Source organism: Arvicola amphibius, chromosome 4 (genome assembly GCF_903992535.2).
Source record: "Arvicola amphibius chromosome 4, mArvAmp1.2, whole genome shotgun sequence".
NCBI lineage: Eukaryota > Metazoa > Chordata > Mammalia > Rodentia > Cricetidae > Arvicola > Arvicola amphibius.
The window spans coordinates 51178906-51193078 of NC_052050.1; the positions used below are offsets into that span (position 1 = coordinate 51178906).

A 14173-nucleotide genomic window follows, 5' to 3' on the forward strand; every position below is an offset into this window, starting at 1 on the left:
TCACACCCATGGACTTGCAACCCATGTAGCCTTAGCGTCATGAGTGCTGAATTATAGGCACGCACCACCACTATGCCTGGCTTTTACAGGAGGAGGGAGGCACTGTCTTGTCTCTCTGTCTCCCTCCCTCTCTCCTTCCCTCCCTCCCTCCCTCCCTCCCCCTCTCTTTGTCTCTGTCTCTGTCTCTGTCTCTCTCTCTCTCTCTCTCTCTCTCTCTCTCACACACACACACACACACACACACACACACACACACACACTGTAGCTTGGGCTATCCTGTTACTATGTTGTATAACTTGCCTCTTGACAATGGTACATAGGAGACAGGGTTTCACAATTTCCCCTGCCAGTCACTGTTTCTGGTGGGAATCAAAGACCACATCTCCTCTTTTGGGAGGAAAAGACATCTGGTGATACCTCTGACTCGCTGATGACAATACCTCTGACTTGCTGATGGCAATACCTCTGACTTGCTGAAGGGACTGTCCCTATAAGTGCAGGTTGGTCTCAGATTGGAGGCAAACCTCTCCTGCCTCAACTTTCAGAGCATTAGAATTATGGATATGAGCCACTACACTTGAGGGGTCATAAGATCATTCTTTTCTTTAAAGACGACATGGCAGTGTGTGTAACCTCAGAACTTGGAAGGTAGAGGCAGGAGAGTTAGGAGTTCAAGGTCAACCACCACTATGTAGTAAATTAAAGGACATCCTGACCTTCATGAGATCCTGTCTCAATAAAAAGGAATGGAGTCTGATGAGAGGACTCAGAGGGTTAGGCACTTACTGCTAAGCCTGATGTGAGTTTGATCCCTGGGTAGAAAGAAATAATCGATTACTATAAGAGGTCCTTTGAGCTCTTCATGCGATTGTGCCTTGGTATATTAATGTGCATATGCACAAACACACAAAATAAAAATGTAATTAGGAAAAAAGGGAAGCAAGCTGCAGTGATGGCACACAGCTTTAATCCCAGCACTTGGGAGGCAGAGGCAGGCGGATCTCTGTGAGTTCAAGACCAGCTTGGGCTACAGAGTGAGTACCAGGACAGCCAGGGCTACAAAGAGAAGCCCTGTCTCCAAAAAGAAGAAAACAAGGAGAAAAAGAAGGAAGGAAGGAAGGAAGGAAGGAAGGAAGGAAGGAAGGAAGGAAGGAAGAAGGAAAGGAAGGAAGGAAAGAAGGAAGGAAGGAAGGAAGGAAGGAAAGAAGAAAGGAAGGAAGGAAGGAAGGAAGGAAAGAAGGAAGGAAGGAAGGAAGGAAGGAAGGAGGAAGGAAGGAAGGAAGGAGGAAGGAAGGAAGGAAGGAAGGAAGGAAGGAAGGAAGGAAGGAAGGAAGGGAAAGAAAGAGGGAGGCTGGCAGATGGCTGAGTGGGCAAAGCAGTCAACTCTGATGACTTGAGTTTGACCCTGGGATATTCATGCTGGAAGGAGAGGACCGATTTCCACAAGTCTTTTGACCTCCACACACACTTGAGCATGTGCACACATGCACATGCACACATATACACACACAAGAAAGTTTAAAAATAAAAAATAAAAGAATTCTATTTTATTTGAAAGTAATGCTTTAGAGTTCTCTTTAAAGAACATTTCATTCACTCCCAATATTTTCATTTAGTTTTTTTTGTTCTTTTTTGAGACAGTGTTTTTCTGTGTAGCCCTGGCTGTCCTGGAACTCACTCTATATACCAAGATAGCTTCGAACTCCGATATCCACCTGCTTCTGCCTCCTGAGTGCTAGGACTAAAGGCATGCGCCACCAAATACTTTCTATTACCAATATCTTCAAGGGTTTCAGAAAACCCAGGGAACCTTGTTGGTTTTTAGAGTGACTCAGAAAGAGATGTAAAAATGCCCTTTGCCTGGTACCCCCAAACTGTGAGCTCAGCCTTCAGGGGCTGGAGAGAAGGTTCAGCAAATAAGATTACTAGCTACTCTTGCAGAGGACCCATGTTCAGTTCCCAGCACCCACACAATGGCTCACAATCGCCCATAAACCCAGTTCCAGGGATCCAATTCTCTCTTCTGACTTCTGAAGATACCAGGCAAGCACATGGTACCCAGATATATATGTACGCAAAAACTCTCATACATGAAGCTTGAAAAGATGGCTCGGCAGTTAACTCAGGTTCAATTCCTAATGCTTATATGGTGGCTAACCACTATCTGTAACTCCAGTTCCATGGGGTCTGAGGCCATCTTCTGGCCCCAAGAGCTCCAGGCATACAAAGGGTGCACAGACACACATGCAGGTAAAACAACCACACACAAAAATAAACTGAAAAAAAAAAAACCAACAAAAAACAAAAACAAAACCAGTCTTGACTCCTCTTGATCTGGCCTCTAGGGGTCATAGTCAGACATATAAACCCGTGTCCCTCCATCTTTCAGTTTCCCTCATGGTGGCTGAAGGGGAAGGGTACCTCCTTGGCAGTGACTTGAAACCCCTTAAGTCTGGGCTTCCCAGGTAAGCTCTGGTTCCAGGAATTTTGCTTTGTTTTGTTGTTTTGAGACAGAGTTTCTCTGTGTAACAGTCCTGGCTGTCTTGGAACTATGCAGACCAGGCTGGCCTCTAACTCACTGAGATCCACCTGCCTCTGCCTCCAAGGGCTTGGACTAAAGGCGTGTGCCACCACCTTCCAGCCTTCAGGAGTTTCTTTACAGACTCGCTCCAACCCCAGCTTTGGGGTGGTGTCTCACTGTCAGCTAGGTTCACCAGGAACTCACACTGTATTGCAGCTGAGTCTCTAGCTCAAGGTAGTCCTCCTGCCTCAGCTGCCTCCTGCCTCCGTGCTGGGATTAAAAATTTGAGCCACCACACGTCATTGGCCTCTAGCTTTTCAAGACGTCCCAGTTGATAATCAGAGGCAGACGGCAGGTAAGAAGTCCCAGCCTGGGGAGGGGTGGTCTGGTCTGCGAGCCTACTCGCATGTTTCCTGGCTTACTGCCCGCCCCATTATCACACTCCCAGCCCCATCCTGGGTGTGTGCTACATTCTGATCCCTTATTCTGGTCTCTGAGAGCATAGGTTACTGAAAGTAATTTCCTGCCCTAGTTTTTGTGGCCTGAGCTACTGTTGCTGGGAGTTTCCTTTTGGACTTCAATTTCAATCCTAGGAGCTTCTATGTCCATGTAGCCTCAGGTTCCCATGTCATGATTCTGCATGTATGGTGTGGGCATTGTTGGTCACAGTCCCCTGCCAGGATTCAGATGTCCACTTCTGAGTCATCTTGTAGGTTCCCTGCCTTAGTATTAGTATTGATTCAAGGAAGATGTCTTCCCACCAATCCATAGATTGTCTGTCTGTGTCAGCTCTGACCCTGAATGAGTCATATGCATTAATTATTATTATTATTATTTTATTATTTTATTTATTTTATTTTTAGACAAGGTCTCACCATGTAGCCCTGGCTGTCTTGGAACTCTCTATACAACCAGACTGGCCTTGAACTTACAGAGATCCATCTGTCTCTGTGTCCCAAGTATGTATTAAAGGTGTGTATCACCTCGCTCAGCTTTTTCCTTTTTAAAAATAGAATCGAGCTGGGCAGCAGAGGCACATGCCTTTAACCCCAGCCCTTGGGAGGCAGAGGTAGGTGGATCTCTAGGAGTTCAAGGCCAGCCTGATCTACGTAGTTTCAGGCCAGCCACAGCTGTACAGTGAGGCCCTGCCTCAAGTGAATAACCTAAACTAAACTAAAATGAAGTCAGAATTTCTTTAAAAGAGCTCATCCAAGAGACCATGGAGCCTCACGAATGGAATGAAGTATATGCTCCTCATTATTGTTTACTATTCAGATTCAACCAATTATCCCTCGCCTCCAATTCCAGGAAGTGTTTATGTAGGATTGATTAAACAGAACAATATATGGTCGCAAAACAACTTCCAGCTGGGTGTAGTGGCACGAGCCTGTAAATCCGGCACCAAGGAACCTGGAGTAGGAAACTTGTTAGGAGTTCAGGGTCAGCCTGGACTGCATGGTGATTCTAGGCCATCTTGGGCTACATAACAAGACTTTTTATAAAAGTAAAAAAGAAAAAGAAAAAGACAACCATGTAAGCAGGGATCCCTTTCCATCCGAGCTGCAATGCTTACTAAACATGGTGCTGTATGCCTTTAATTCCGGAACTTAGAAGACAGAAGACGAGACAGACTGAGTTCTATGAGTTGCCTGCTCTACCTAGCGAGTTCCAAGCCATCTCAAAAATAAATTATTAAATAAAATTGAAGGGGGGAGGGAAAACAGAAGAAAACTACAGCTTCCAGTAGGCCCTACTCTAGCGCGGTGGAAAGGGTGTGTAGGGACGGCCCCAACGCACCAGTATTGCTGGAAACAAACTACAACTCCCAGGGTAGCAACATGCCAGCAGGGCGAAAGGCGGGACTGAACTCTCTCAGGAGGCGGGACCAGTCCAGAACCTCCCAGACAGCTTCCAGAAAAGGGCGTGGACATGTGGCCATCAGGAAGCTACCTGTAGAATCTTTTACGGTGCTTTCTGTTCACAACCTTTTGAACTACCCCTTAATCGGAAAGCCGTGGAGCACTAAGCCTCTTCTGAAAAACAGGTAAAGGGAGATGGAGAAAGGGTGGTGGCACTGGCTGTTGCATTCCCCAGGAGGGCCCAAATAGCCATTTTTACCTGCTGAGTCAGGTGAACCATTCACCGGGCCGCAACCCCGCATTTAAGAAAGGGACGAAGGAGGTAGCCATCTGTTCTTCTTGAAGACGAAACACAGAACACTTCATCTGCAGGTCCCACTTGTGGACTGTCTGGGGCCTTTGCTCCACCTCAGAAGGCAGGGAAAACTGGAGAACGTTTGGGCAGCAAAAGAAAGGCCGGCCAGGGCTAACTCCGATCTGTTCGCTCTAGCCCCAAACGATAGAGAACCATGGCTTCCACCGTCTGGGGCAGTGCCCCCTGGTGGGGCCCGCCACCCCCAGCCCCAGCCCGGCCGCTCACGGACATCGACTTCTGCTCTGGCGCCCAGCTTCAGGAGCTCACCCAGTTGATTCAGGAGCTGGGTGTTCAGGAGAGCTGGAGCGAAGGGCCCAAGCCTGGAGCTGATCTTCTCCGAGCCAAGGATTTTGTCTTCTCTCTGCTCGGTAAGTAATTCTCAACTGTAGGAATTTGCAAGCCCCAACCTCACCATTCCCCACCCCGGCCTTGGACCATGATACCTTCACGATCCCTTTTCTTCTTTTAGGTCTAGTTCATCGCCAGGACCCTCGTTTTCCACCCCAGGCAGAACTCTTGCTGCTTCGCGGTGGGATTCGTGAAGGCTCCCTAGATTTAGGGCATGCCCCCTTAGGTCCCTACTCCCGGGGACCTCATTATGACACCGGCTTTACACTCCTTGTGCCTGTGTTTTCTCTGGATGGCACTGGGCCTGAGCTGCTACTGGATCTGGAATCCTGTTATGCGTGGCTCCGCCTTCCAGAGCAGATGTACGGAGTTTCGGTCCGGGAGACCTGGCAGGATTGCCTAGGACCCCCTGTCCCAGAAGAAAGTGATTGGACTCACCAAACCCATGGCGAAGAGAACCCCATGGAGCAGGAAAGCTCTGTAGACCAGTCACATGACCATGACCATGACCCTGAGCCGCACACATCTGTGGAAAAATCTAATAACCTTTCAGGGTCCCAATCGCCTTACAGTGACATCAATCTTGAAACTCCTGAACCATTGGAAACACTGAGTAGTGACGCCTTGGAAGCCGACGAAAGGCCAGTCCCAAAGCCGTCGGAGGCTCCGAAGGCATGGCCCACATTATGCCCTACCCAAGTGGCTGCATGGTTCTTCGTTAAGCTGACTGAGGTCGCTGAGTCCCTGATCCCGGTCCCGGGCGCCCCGCGGTTAGTTCACGCTGCTCGCCACGCGGGTGTCACCACCGTCCTCCTGGCAACTCCAGAGCCCCCACGCCACCTCCTGCTCTTCGACCTGATCCCGGTGGTGACTGTGACAGGCTGGCCTGACAGCGCTCGGAGCCACTCGTGGGCGGGTCCACTGGCCTCTGAGTCGGCTTCTTTCTACCTAGTGCCCGGCAGCCTCCCGGAGCAGCAGGGAACCCCTGGATGGCAGCTGTGCTTCGCCCGCCAGGAGCTGGCGCTCAAAGCGCGCATCCCCGCGCCGCTGCTTCAAGCACACGCGGCGGCCCAGGCGCTGCTGCGCCCGCTGGTGGCGGGGACCCGGGCCGCCGCGCCCTATCTCCTGCGGACCTTGCTCTACTGGGCGTGCGAGCGGCTCCCTGCGCTCTACCTGGCGCGGCCGGAAAATGCCGGCGCTTGTTGCCTTGGGCTACTGGATGAGCTGAGCCGAGTGCTCGAGGCCGGGACGCTGCCTCATTATTTTTTGAGCGGCCGAAAGCTCTCTACCGGAGATGGCTCCGCTACCCTGCGCGGGGCATTGGCCCAGCTCCGCGGAGACCCTGCACAGGCCTTGCGTGAGGCGGTGGAGGAAGCCAAGGCTGCCCGCAAAGGGGGCGGTTTAGCGGGCATAGGGGGCGGAACCCATTAAAGATTCTACTCTGCGAAGTGTTTCCTTTGGCGAAAGGGTTGTGGAGGGTCTGCTTCTCCTTAGCAGACAGACTATGTGTCTTGGGTCCAAAGCCTCCTTCCTAAAAAGTCTCCCCCAGTGTTTTGCCCTGCCTGAGGCCCAAGTTCTTTAAATCTGGCCGGCACCCTCCTATCCCGGTGCTGCCTCCCGAGATGTTTCTCTGTCGGAGTCTTTCAGAGTCAACAGCGGACAGGAGGAATAGCAAAATGCGGGAACTGGCTTTTGGAAACCTGGTTCTGATTAATTTGTCTTACACCAAAGCAGGGAGATATGAAGGCCGGATTGCAGTCCAGACTGGATGGCACAACTACCCCCGTTTCTCTACCGCGCCCCTACCCCCACTTTCCTCATCCATTCCTGTCCTCACTTCCATCCCTGGCGGTAGGGTCCCTTTCCATTTCCTCACTGTCGGCCATTCCGTCTAGGGCCCCCGCCCCCCATCCCCGCCGCATCAGGCTTCCTTGTCTCGTCTCCTCTGAACCCCGAGACTTGCAGGCCTTGCCTGGACTCCGCCTGCCTCTGAAACCGTCCCCACTCACAGCTTCCGAGGAACCCCAGGGTTCCGCCCGCCCAGCTACGCCTCCCTCTTTCCCAGCGTCTCCGCCCCCTGCCCCGCCCCCGGGCCGGCTCGCAGAGGAGGGGGAGCTTCTGTCGCCGCCGCCGTCTCAGCTTCCCACAGCCGCTGCTGCTGCTGCTGCTGCTGCCACCGCCGCTCCGCCTGGTCCAACCTCCAGGCCCAGTGCTCTGACTTTGCCGAACCGGGGCGCTCTGCAGAGACAACTTCACTTCTTCCTGGGGGTCCAGGACACCTAGGCCGGCGTTGGGGGGAACCTCCGCTTGCGGGTGACAGGGAGGGAGGAGCCTGGAGCCCGAGCCCGCGGCACCCGTCGCCCGGATCAACAGGACAGGACAGGTTGAGGGGCGTCGGGGAAAGGAAGGGGTGCTATAGCAATCCCCAGGGAGGACGTGGAAACCCTGTCGCAGGAAGCTCTGATGCGCTATGACTTATTAAGGCCTGTTTACGTTTGAGGAGTGGTGGCAACGTGGGTACACTCCTCTCTTGGGGGCCTTTTAGATTGGAGAGTGTGGGATCTAAGCAGTGCCAGTTGTTCCTCGGGAAATTGAAAGGGGCCACCCAAAAAACAAAAAAAGCGACTGGTGCCCCTTGTTTTGGGGTGACAGAGGGCCCTCCAGACAACCACCTGGTGTATTCACTAGGAAGGGCTGGTTTGGAGGTGACTTCAAAAGGAGTGGAGGGTGACAAAGTGAGGAAATGGTCTCAGCAGCTGGAACCCCAGGTCGTGGAACCCCGTGAAGAAAAGCATTATTCAGCCAGAGGATCTGGGAACCCCTTCTCACTGAACCGAGACAGCTTGGGTATTGAGACATATTTGGGGGATGTTTGAAGAAAGTGAGAGAGACACTCCATTTAGAGTATAGCAAAGGAAAAACATCAGGGCTGGGTTCCTCTCTGACATTGACAGCAGCCCAGGGTGAGCTAATGTTCCCAAAGCTAAAGACCCACACCCTTCAGGTTACAATAGTAGGCTGGGCAGGAGCGGCCCCAAAATAGGGTGGAAAAAACTCTGAGGATATTGAGAACACATCATAGAAATTTAAGAGGGTCTTGACTTTGGGATAGAGGAAGTGGGACAGAGGCCAGAGAGGAGGGAAAGGGAGAGCTTTCGTTAGGAGACATAATTCATGGGTGAGGTCAGCTGAGGAGTGCATAGGCTGTTGGAGCCGCTGGAGCTAGTGCAGGGCCCAAGGGTGGGAGCTGGTGGTTTTGGGGGGAGGTAAGGGGGTCTGCGGCTTATCCTTAGGTCCTGTGGGTGGGGTGGTGGGTTGGGTCCAGAGCATGCCCTGGTGAGAGGGCTCCTCTAGGGGAGCCCAGGGTGCTCCGGGAGCCTGCTGGTTTGGGGGTGTCTCCTCCCGGGGCGCTATGGCGGCGTTGGCCAGTAGCCTGATCCGACAGAAGCGGGAGGTCCGCGAGCCCGGGAGCAGCCGGCCGGTGTCGGCGCAGCGGCGCGTGTGTCCCCGCGGCACCAAGTCTCTTTGCCAGAAGCAGCTCCTCATCCTGCTGTCCAAGGTGCGATTGTGCGGGGGGCGGCCCACGCGACAGGACCGAGGCCCAGGTGAGTGTGGCTAGGGCGGGGTCTCCGGGTCAGAAGTCCTTCTGCTGAGACCAGGGACCCTGGAGAATGCAGCCGATGATGAGGGGGTGGGTGTCCCAAAAGTAAAAGAGGTGGGCCAGATCGGTAAAACCTACGGGACTATGCTTCAGTTTCCTTCCTCTTTGTCCGTAATGCCGAGTCTCCTTGCTTTCGAGGGCAAGGGGAAGGTTTAAGGGGCCAAGTCTAACGATCCAAGCTTCTCGGCTCCTGTCTGTCCCCCTTCAACACAGGACTCCCCACCCCCACGGCTCTTCGCCTACGTGCAGGTTCTCGCGATTCTTTCTATCCGTAGCAGAGGGACCTAGGGGGTTCTGGACGCTTGGGTCACCCCGAGGGTTTCTGCAGCCCTGGCTGCCCCGCCCCCGCTCCGGTTCTCCCGCCCCTCCACGCTTGGGCTCTGTTCCTCCTGGTCGAGCTCTCCTGGCCAGGAGCCAATCTCTCCAGCTCTCCCCCGGGTGTCCTTGCAGCTACCTCGTCAGCCAGCCCCCTCCGTACGCCCTCCTTCTGTGACCTGCGCTTAGAGAAGGGTGCGGAGCACCCCCTCCCATTACTCCCGGGCGACTCGGAAACCCTATCCTACAAGCTCCGGGGACCCTCTGCTAGTAGGAACTCACACACAGTTCAGGCTGAAGACCTGCACAGAGACTTGGGGGCTCGTACCACTTACAAGCGGGAACAGGGAAGTCAGCAGAGAGCAAGCCGTGGGAAAGGAGAGGTATAAGGGTTGGTTTGTGATTCCCGTCCAGGTACGACAGTTAGGGAGTCCCTCTGGCCTCTCTCCAGGCCTCTGCCGGTTCCCCTAGGGGTAGCCCCTTGCGCCCTCCTCCCCCACCACCAATGGGAGTTGGTACTGTAGTGGTACAGTCCACAGCCCACCCTCTGAGTGGGACACAGCCCCCACGTGATGCAGCTCGCCTCTCCATCTCTGTCCCCTCTTCCTTTTCCTTGGTGTGGTATGAATGTCCCCCATCCCAGGCCAGTTACCTAGCTGAAAGGTAGAGTCTCAGCCTCGGGGAGAACTGGACCCTCGTGAGCCTGCCGACTGACTGACAGACAGACAGACAGACAGACAGATGGGTCAGTGTCAGACAGGCCGGCGCTGAGCCAAAGCAAGGCCCGCGCCAAGCAAGCGGCAGCTGCAGCAGCAGCAGGTGCTGAGTCAGCGTCCGTCAAGCCCAGTCCCACCCCTCCTTCTGAGGGGGAGCCCCTTCCCTGTGGTCACCTTGCTGCTCACCCCGACTTTTGCAAACACACTTGCCCTGCATCTCTAGCACTGTCCGTAACCTTTTCTGTCTCTCTCCCTTACCTCCTCTCCGCCCCCTCCCCCAACTCCGGTGAGGAGAAGGAATTAAGCCATTTAAATAAATTTCAATAAATTAAGCTGACGCTCATGATTAGAGAAAGCGGAAGGGACCCACACCCCAGCTTCCTCAGGAATTGAAGAGGGGTGGAAGGAAGCTTGCTTGAAGGGTAAGAGAGCTGGGGCCCCCGGAACTGTCTTCTGTGCCTTTCCCCTTCCTTCTAGCCTGTGAGCCCGCCAAGTGTAGGAATGTTTCTGGGAACAAAGATGTCATTTTCAAAGATGAATGTCTCTCTCTCCAGAGCCTCAGCTCAAAGGCATCGTCACCAAATTGTTCTGCCGCCAGGGTTTCTACCTCCAGGCGAATCCCGATGGGAGCATCCAGGGCACCCCAGAGGACACCAGCTCCTTCAGTGAGAGGGGAACCAGCTGCAGGGTGGGAAGTGGGGAGCAGGGCACAGGAGATGACAATCCTGCTGCCTCTTCAGGCTTTGTTGTCTTCAGTCTGTGCTCTTGAACCCCAAGGGGAGAGTGGAGCTGGTGTGGGGAGGGGACTCAGATGGGAGCAAGGCTCTTGGGTCTGATGTCTGCTCTCTACTCCCCCAGCCCACTTCAATTTGATTCCCGTGGGGCTCCGTGTGGTCACCATCCAGAGTGCCAAGCTGGGTCATTACATGGCCATGAATGCCGAGGGGCTATTGTACAGCTCGGTAAGACAATGAGACTGAGTGACCTGGGGACACCCTCAGCGTGACCATCCTTTGCTACAGGCGGGACTTGCACCCAGGACTCTGTCCTTCCTGCTTTGGCTGACCACTGCCTGTTCCAGCAGTGGTCCTGGAGAGTGCCTCCAGTCTCTGCCCTCAAGTACCCCAGGCTCTCTGGCCGGCTGACTCTTTCAGAAGGGCCCCAATCCTCAGCCTGTCTCCTCGAGACTTCATCTTTCCTCTGGATAGGAAGTAGTAAGAGACTGGGAATGCAGAGTAGAGATCTTTCCAGGGCTCCTATAAATCTAGTTCCTGTCCCTGGGTGACCTACCAGGCTCTTCCTTATTCTCTCTGTGCTCTGCTCTGGTTTCTGTATGGACTCAGTAGTTGCCATCCTCCTTTCAGAAAAAAAAATGTATGGATTATATCTTGACTGCTTCTCCCAAGGGCTCCCTTCTGCCAGTGATATAACTCTCCTCTCTCTCTCTCTCTCTCTCTCTCTCTCTCTCTCTCTCTCTCTCTCTCTCTCTGTCTGTCTGTCTCTGGTGTGTGTGTGTGTGTGTGTGTCTGTCTGTCTGTCCATGCTTCTTTCTGGATCTTCGTTCCTCAGCCACATTTCACAGCAGAGTGTCGCTTTAAGGAGTGCGTCTTTGAGAATTACTACGTTCTGTATGCCTCTGCTCTGTACCGCCAGCGTCGTTCTGGCCGGGCCTGGTACCTAGGCCTGGACAAGGAAGGCCGGGTCATGAAGGGAAACCGAGTCAAGAAGACCAAGGCAGCTGCCCACTTTGTGCCCAAGCTCCTGGAGGGTGGGTATGGGCTCAAGAAAAGGTGGGTCATGTGGGAGGGTATTGACCTTGACGTGAATATTTAGTGTCGCCCAGCCCAGGCCATAAATATTAAACAAGATGCTGTAATGATAGGCCAAGACAGGAAGGCTTTAGCCTTCGGGGATGTGGGGAGCTCTCTTCCTTTGGGTTGGGGATCTCCAAGGATGAGTGTAAAGGAAGGGAGGCCTCTCAGAGCTCTGACTCTTCCTGGCTATCTGTGTACCTAACTCTCCTTCCGTACTCCTCTCTCTCTCCCCTTCACAGTGGCCATGTACCGGGAGCCTTCTCTCCACAGTGTCCCTGAGACCTCCCCTTCCAGTCCCCCTGCCCCTTGAAATGTAGTCTCTGGACTGGAGGCTCCCTGCACTTCTGGTTAGCCGGCCACCACCGCCACAGCCTGCCTCCTAGCCCTGCTCCAGGCCTTGCTGCTCTCACCCTGCTGCCACACACCTGCCCTAAGCAGCCAGGTCTCACCAGGTGCTGTACCCTGAGGGCACTTAGAGGCTGGCTGGAACTCCTGGAGTTGCTGAGCTCTTAGATCCTGGGGCCTAGGAGAGCTTCTGAGATGGGGGTGCCTGAAATCATCCTGGCTGATCCACCTATTTCCACACTAGCTTCTACCCCTCCAAAGAACCCCAGTTTTTCCCGAGATGGCGCTGGGGCTTCCAGAATTGACAGAGCAAGGGTATTAGCCCTCCTCACCTGGCCGAGCCAGTTTCTGAAGTCACACATTCCTTTACATTCCTTTACATTGTCGTGAAGCCATAGCTTTCTAGGTCGGCCACTGGCACTCAGAACTAGTTTCCTTCTCTCTCTGCTCTACCTTCTGCCTTGGTCTGGACAGGTTCTGACCCAGCTGAACATCCAGCCAGGGCCATTCTGTGTTCTGTATTGGAACCCAGGCATGGATCCTTTAAACTTCTATTCTTGACCTAGATGGAATCCCCTGGTTAAAAAAAAAAAAAAAAAAAAGAGGCTGAATTTGAGCCTCCTAATGTAGCCATTGGCCTTGGTCTGAGTTGGAACCAGCCTCCGGCCACACCACATGTGAAAACTTCTTATCCCAGAGACTCCCAGTTCCAGAGCACGGTGTTCTGGGCCTTTGTGGAGCCATACTTCCTCCTGACTCTCAGCTATGACACATAGACCATGACTCTCAGCCCATTTTCCAGGATGGAACCCGGGCCTGTATAGCCATATTATTGTACTAGAGTAAGTTCTAAACCCACCCTTCTACTTCCTGTAATGATTATTTAAGAATGAGCTATGGATAGAACTGAGCAATGATTCATTAAGAACTAATTGGTTCTGAGCTGTGCTTAGTGGCACAAGCCTATAATTCAGCCTGGGAGACTGAGTCAGAGTGTGGATTTCGAGTTGGAGGACATCCTGAGCTATAATAGCAAAACCCTGTCTGAAAAGCTACACATGTGCGTGTAAACACACACACACATACACACACGCACGCACATACACACGGGGTGGGGAGGACAGGGAGAAAGAGAGAGAACACACTAATCAGTACTGAATAGATCAAGAACCACTGCTTGTTTTTCCTAGATAATTTTCTAAAATCTTCTTCCCTCTAGAATGCTAACCTTACTTTTACATGTTTTCTAGTTTTAGCATTGCAACTGGGGTTCTGCCAGGGAAACAAGAGCCTAGGGAAAGATACAGGAATTCTGGAAGACTATACCTGGTTCATGGTAGGGAAGCCACGAGGAGGAAAATGGCAGACTTTGACTGCTTTGGGGAGACATGAGCACTTAGCTACCTCAGCAGGAATTTCTTACACTTGCCTCTTAAGGCTGAGGTCCTTTGCTTGATATGGTGTGGTGGTTTGTGAGGTGGAGGAAAAGGAATTGGGAATAAAGAGCTAGCCTGGGTAACATAGGGAGTTCAAGACCAGCCTGGGCTATAGGAGACCCTGTTTCAAACAAAACTGAGGTCTGTGGGGACAATGACTGTAGAATTAAAAAGGATAGCTAGTGACACACCTTGAATCCTCCCCCCAGCAAGGAGCCCCCCCAGCTCAGCAATAAGTCCAACTTCTCCCTCCTGCAGGTCAGGCCTAGGAAAGGAGGGGCCTCTTGGGCTCCCAGACCTCATATATCCCCAGAGCTTCTAACTAAACAGAATTTACTTTACCAACAGCTTATAACCTCAGCTGGGTTTTAAGTACCCAAAAAGGACCTGAAAACGGGGAGTCCCTAGTAAAACAGGGGGTGGATCCCGAGTCTAGCAGATGTAGGTGGAACGGCTATGGAGGTCCTACAGGAGGGGCTGTACCCAAAGGCAGGACACTTTTCCTTAGGCCCTTTTACTTCTGGCTTGTTGCAAGAGATCACCCGCCCACTCCACCCCACCCCCCGTCACACACACAACCCGCTCAGGCTCCGTCCATCTCCTGGCTCTACTCTCAGGGGACCGGGGCTCCAAGCTTTCTCTAATTAAAGATGATTTATACAACCGGAGTGTGGTCTGACATTTGTGAGTGGAGGGGGACCGCAGTTGTTCCGGGCGGGACCAAGTCTAGAGGGCGGGGCGGGTGGGCTGGCGGCTGGTCCCCTGACAACAGGTGCACATTCCTGGGCGCCTCGTCACTTCCC

At 53.0% G+C, this 14173-nt stretch overlaps 2 protein-coding genes across 3 annotated transcripts; both read left to right on the forward strand.

Moving 5' to 3' along the window:
- The first annotated feature begins 4434 nt into the window (after positions 1 to 4434).
- Tmem102 (transmembrane protein 102) lies at positions 4435 to 6527 on the forward strand. The gene is made up of 3 exons (XM_038327878.1): positions 4435 to 4565; positions 4871 to 5103; positions 5205 to 6527. Exons 2-3 carry the CDS (start codon positions 4890 to 4892, stop codon positions 6512 to 6514), a joined length of 1524 nt encoding a protein of 507 aa, XP_038183806.1. The 5' UTR covers positions 4435 to 4565; positions 4871 to 4889; the 3' UTR covers positions 6515 to 6527.
- Positions 6528 to 8408: 1881 nt separating this feature from the next.
- On the forward strand, positions 8409 to 12536 carry Fgf11 (fibroblast growth factor 11). Of its 2 annotated transcripts, none has more exons than XM_038326229.1 (5): positions 8409 to 8688; positions 10330 to 10440; positions 10634 to 10737; positions 11345 to 11565; positions 11829 to 12536. In XM_038326229.1, the coding sequence occupies exons 1-5, from the start codon at positions 8496 to 8498 to the stop codon at positions 11866 to 11868; spliced, it is 669 nt and encodes a 222-aa protein (XP_038182157.1). In that variant the 5' UTR covers positions 8409 to 8495; the 3' UTR covers positions 11869 to 12536. The 2 variants fall into 2 exon arrangements, with proteins under 2 accessions (XP_038182157.1, XP_038182155.1); XM_038326227.1 differs by having other exon boundaries at positions 11345 to 11543.
- Positions 12537 to 14173: the final 1637 nt, after the last annotated feature.

What these genes read in the sequence shown, in the direction of transcription:
- Fgf11 (XM_038326227.1), top strand. Translation starts at nt 8,496, where the DNA reads ATGGCGGCGTTGGCCAGTAGCCTGATCCGACAGAAGCGGGAGGTCCGC. An exon ending in AGAGGACACCAGCTCCTTCA is followed by an intron (nt 10,441 to 10,633) that starts GTGAGAGGGGAA and finishes CTACTCCCCCAG; the next exon opens with CCCACTTCAATTTGATTCCC. An exon ending in TGTGCCCAAGCTCCTGGAGG is followed by an intron (nt 11,544 to 11,828) that starts GTGGGTATGGGC and finishes TCCCCTTCACAG; the next exon opens with TGGCCATGTACCGGGAGCCT.
- Tmem102 (XM_038327878.1), top strand. Translation starts at nt 4,890, where the DNA reads ATGGCTTCCACCGTCTGGGGCAGTGCCCCCTGGTGGGGCCCGCCACCC. An exon ending in TTTTGTCTTCTCTCTGCTCG is followed by an intron (nt 5,104 to 5,204) that starts GTAAGTAATTCT and finishes TTCTTCTTTTAG; the next exon opens with GTCTAGTTCATCGCCAGGAC.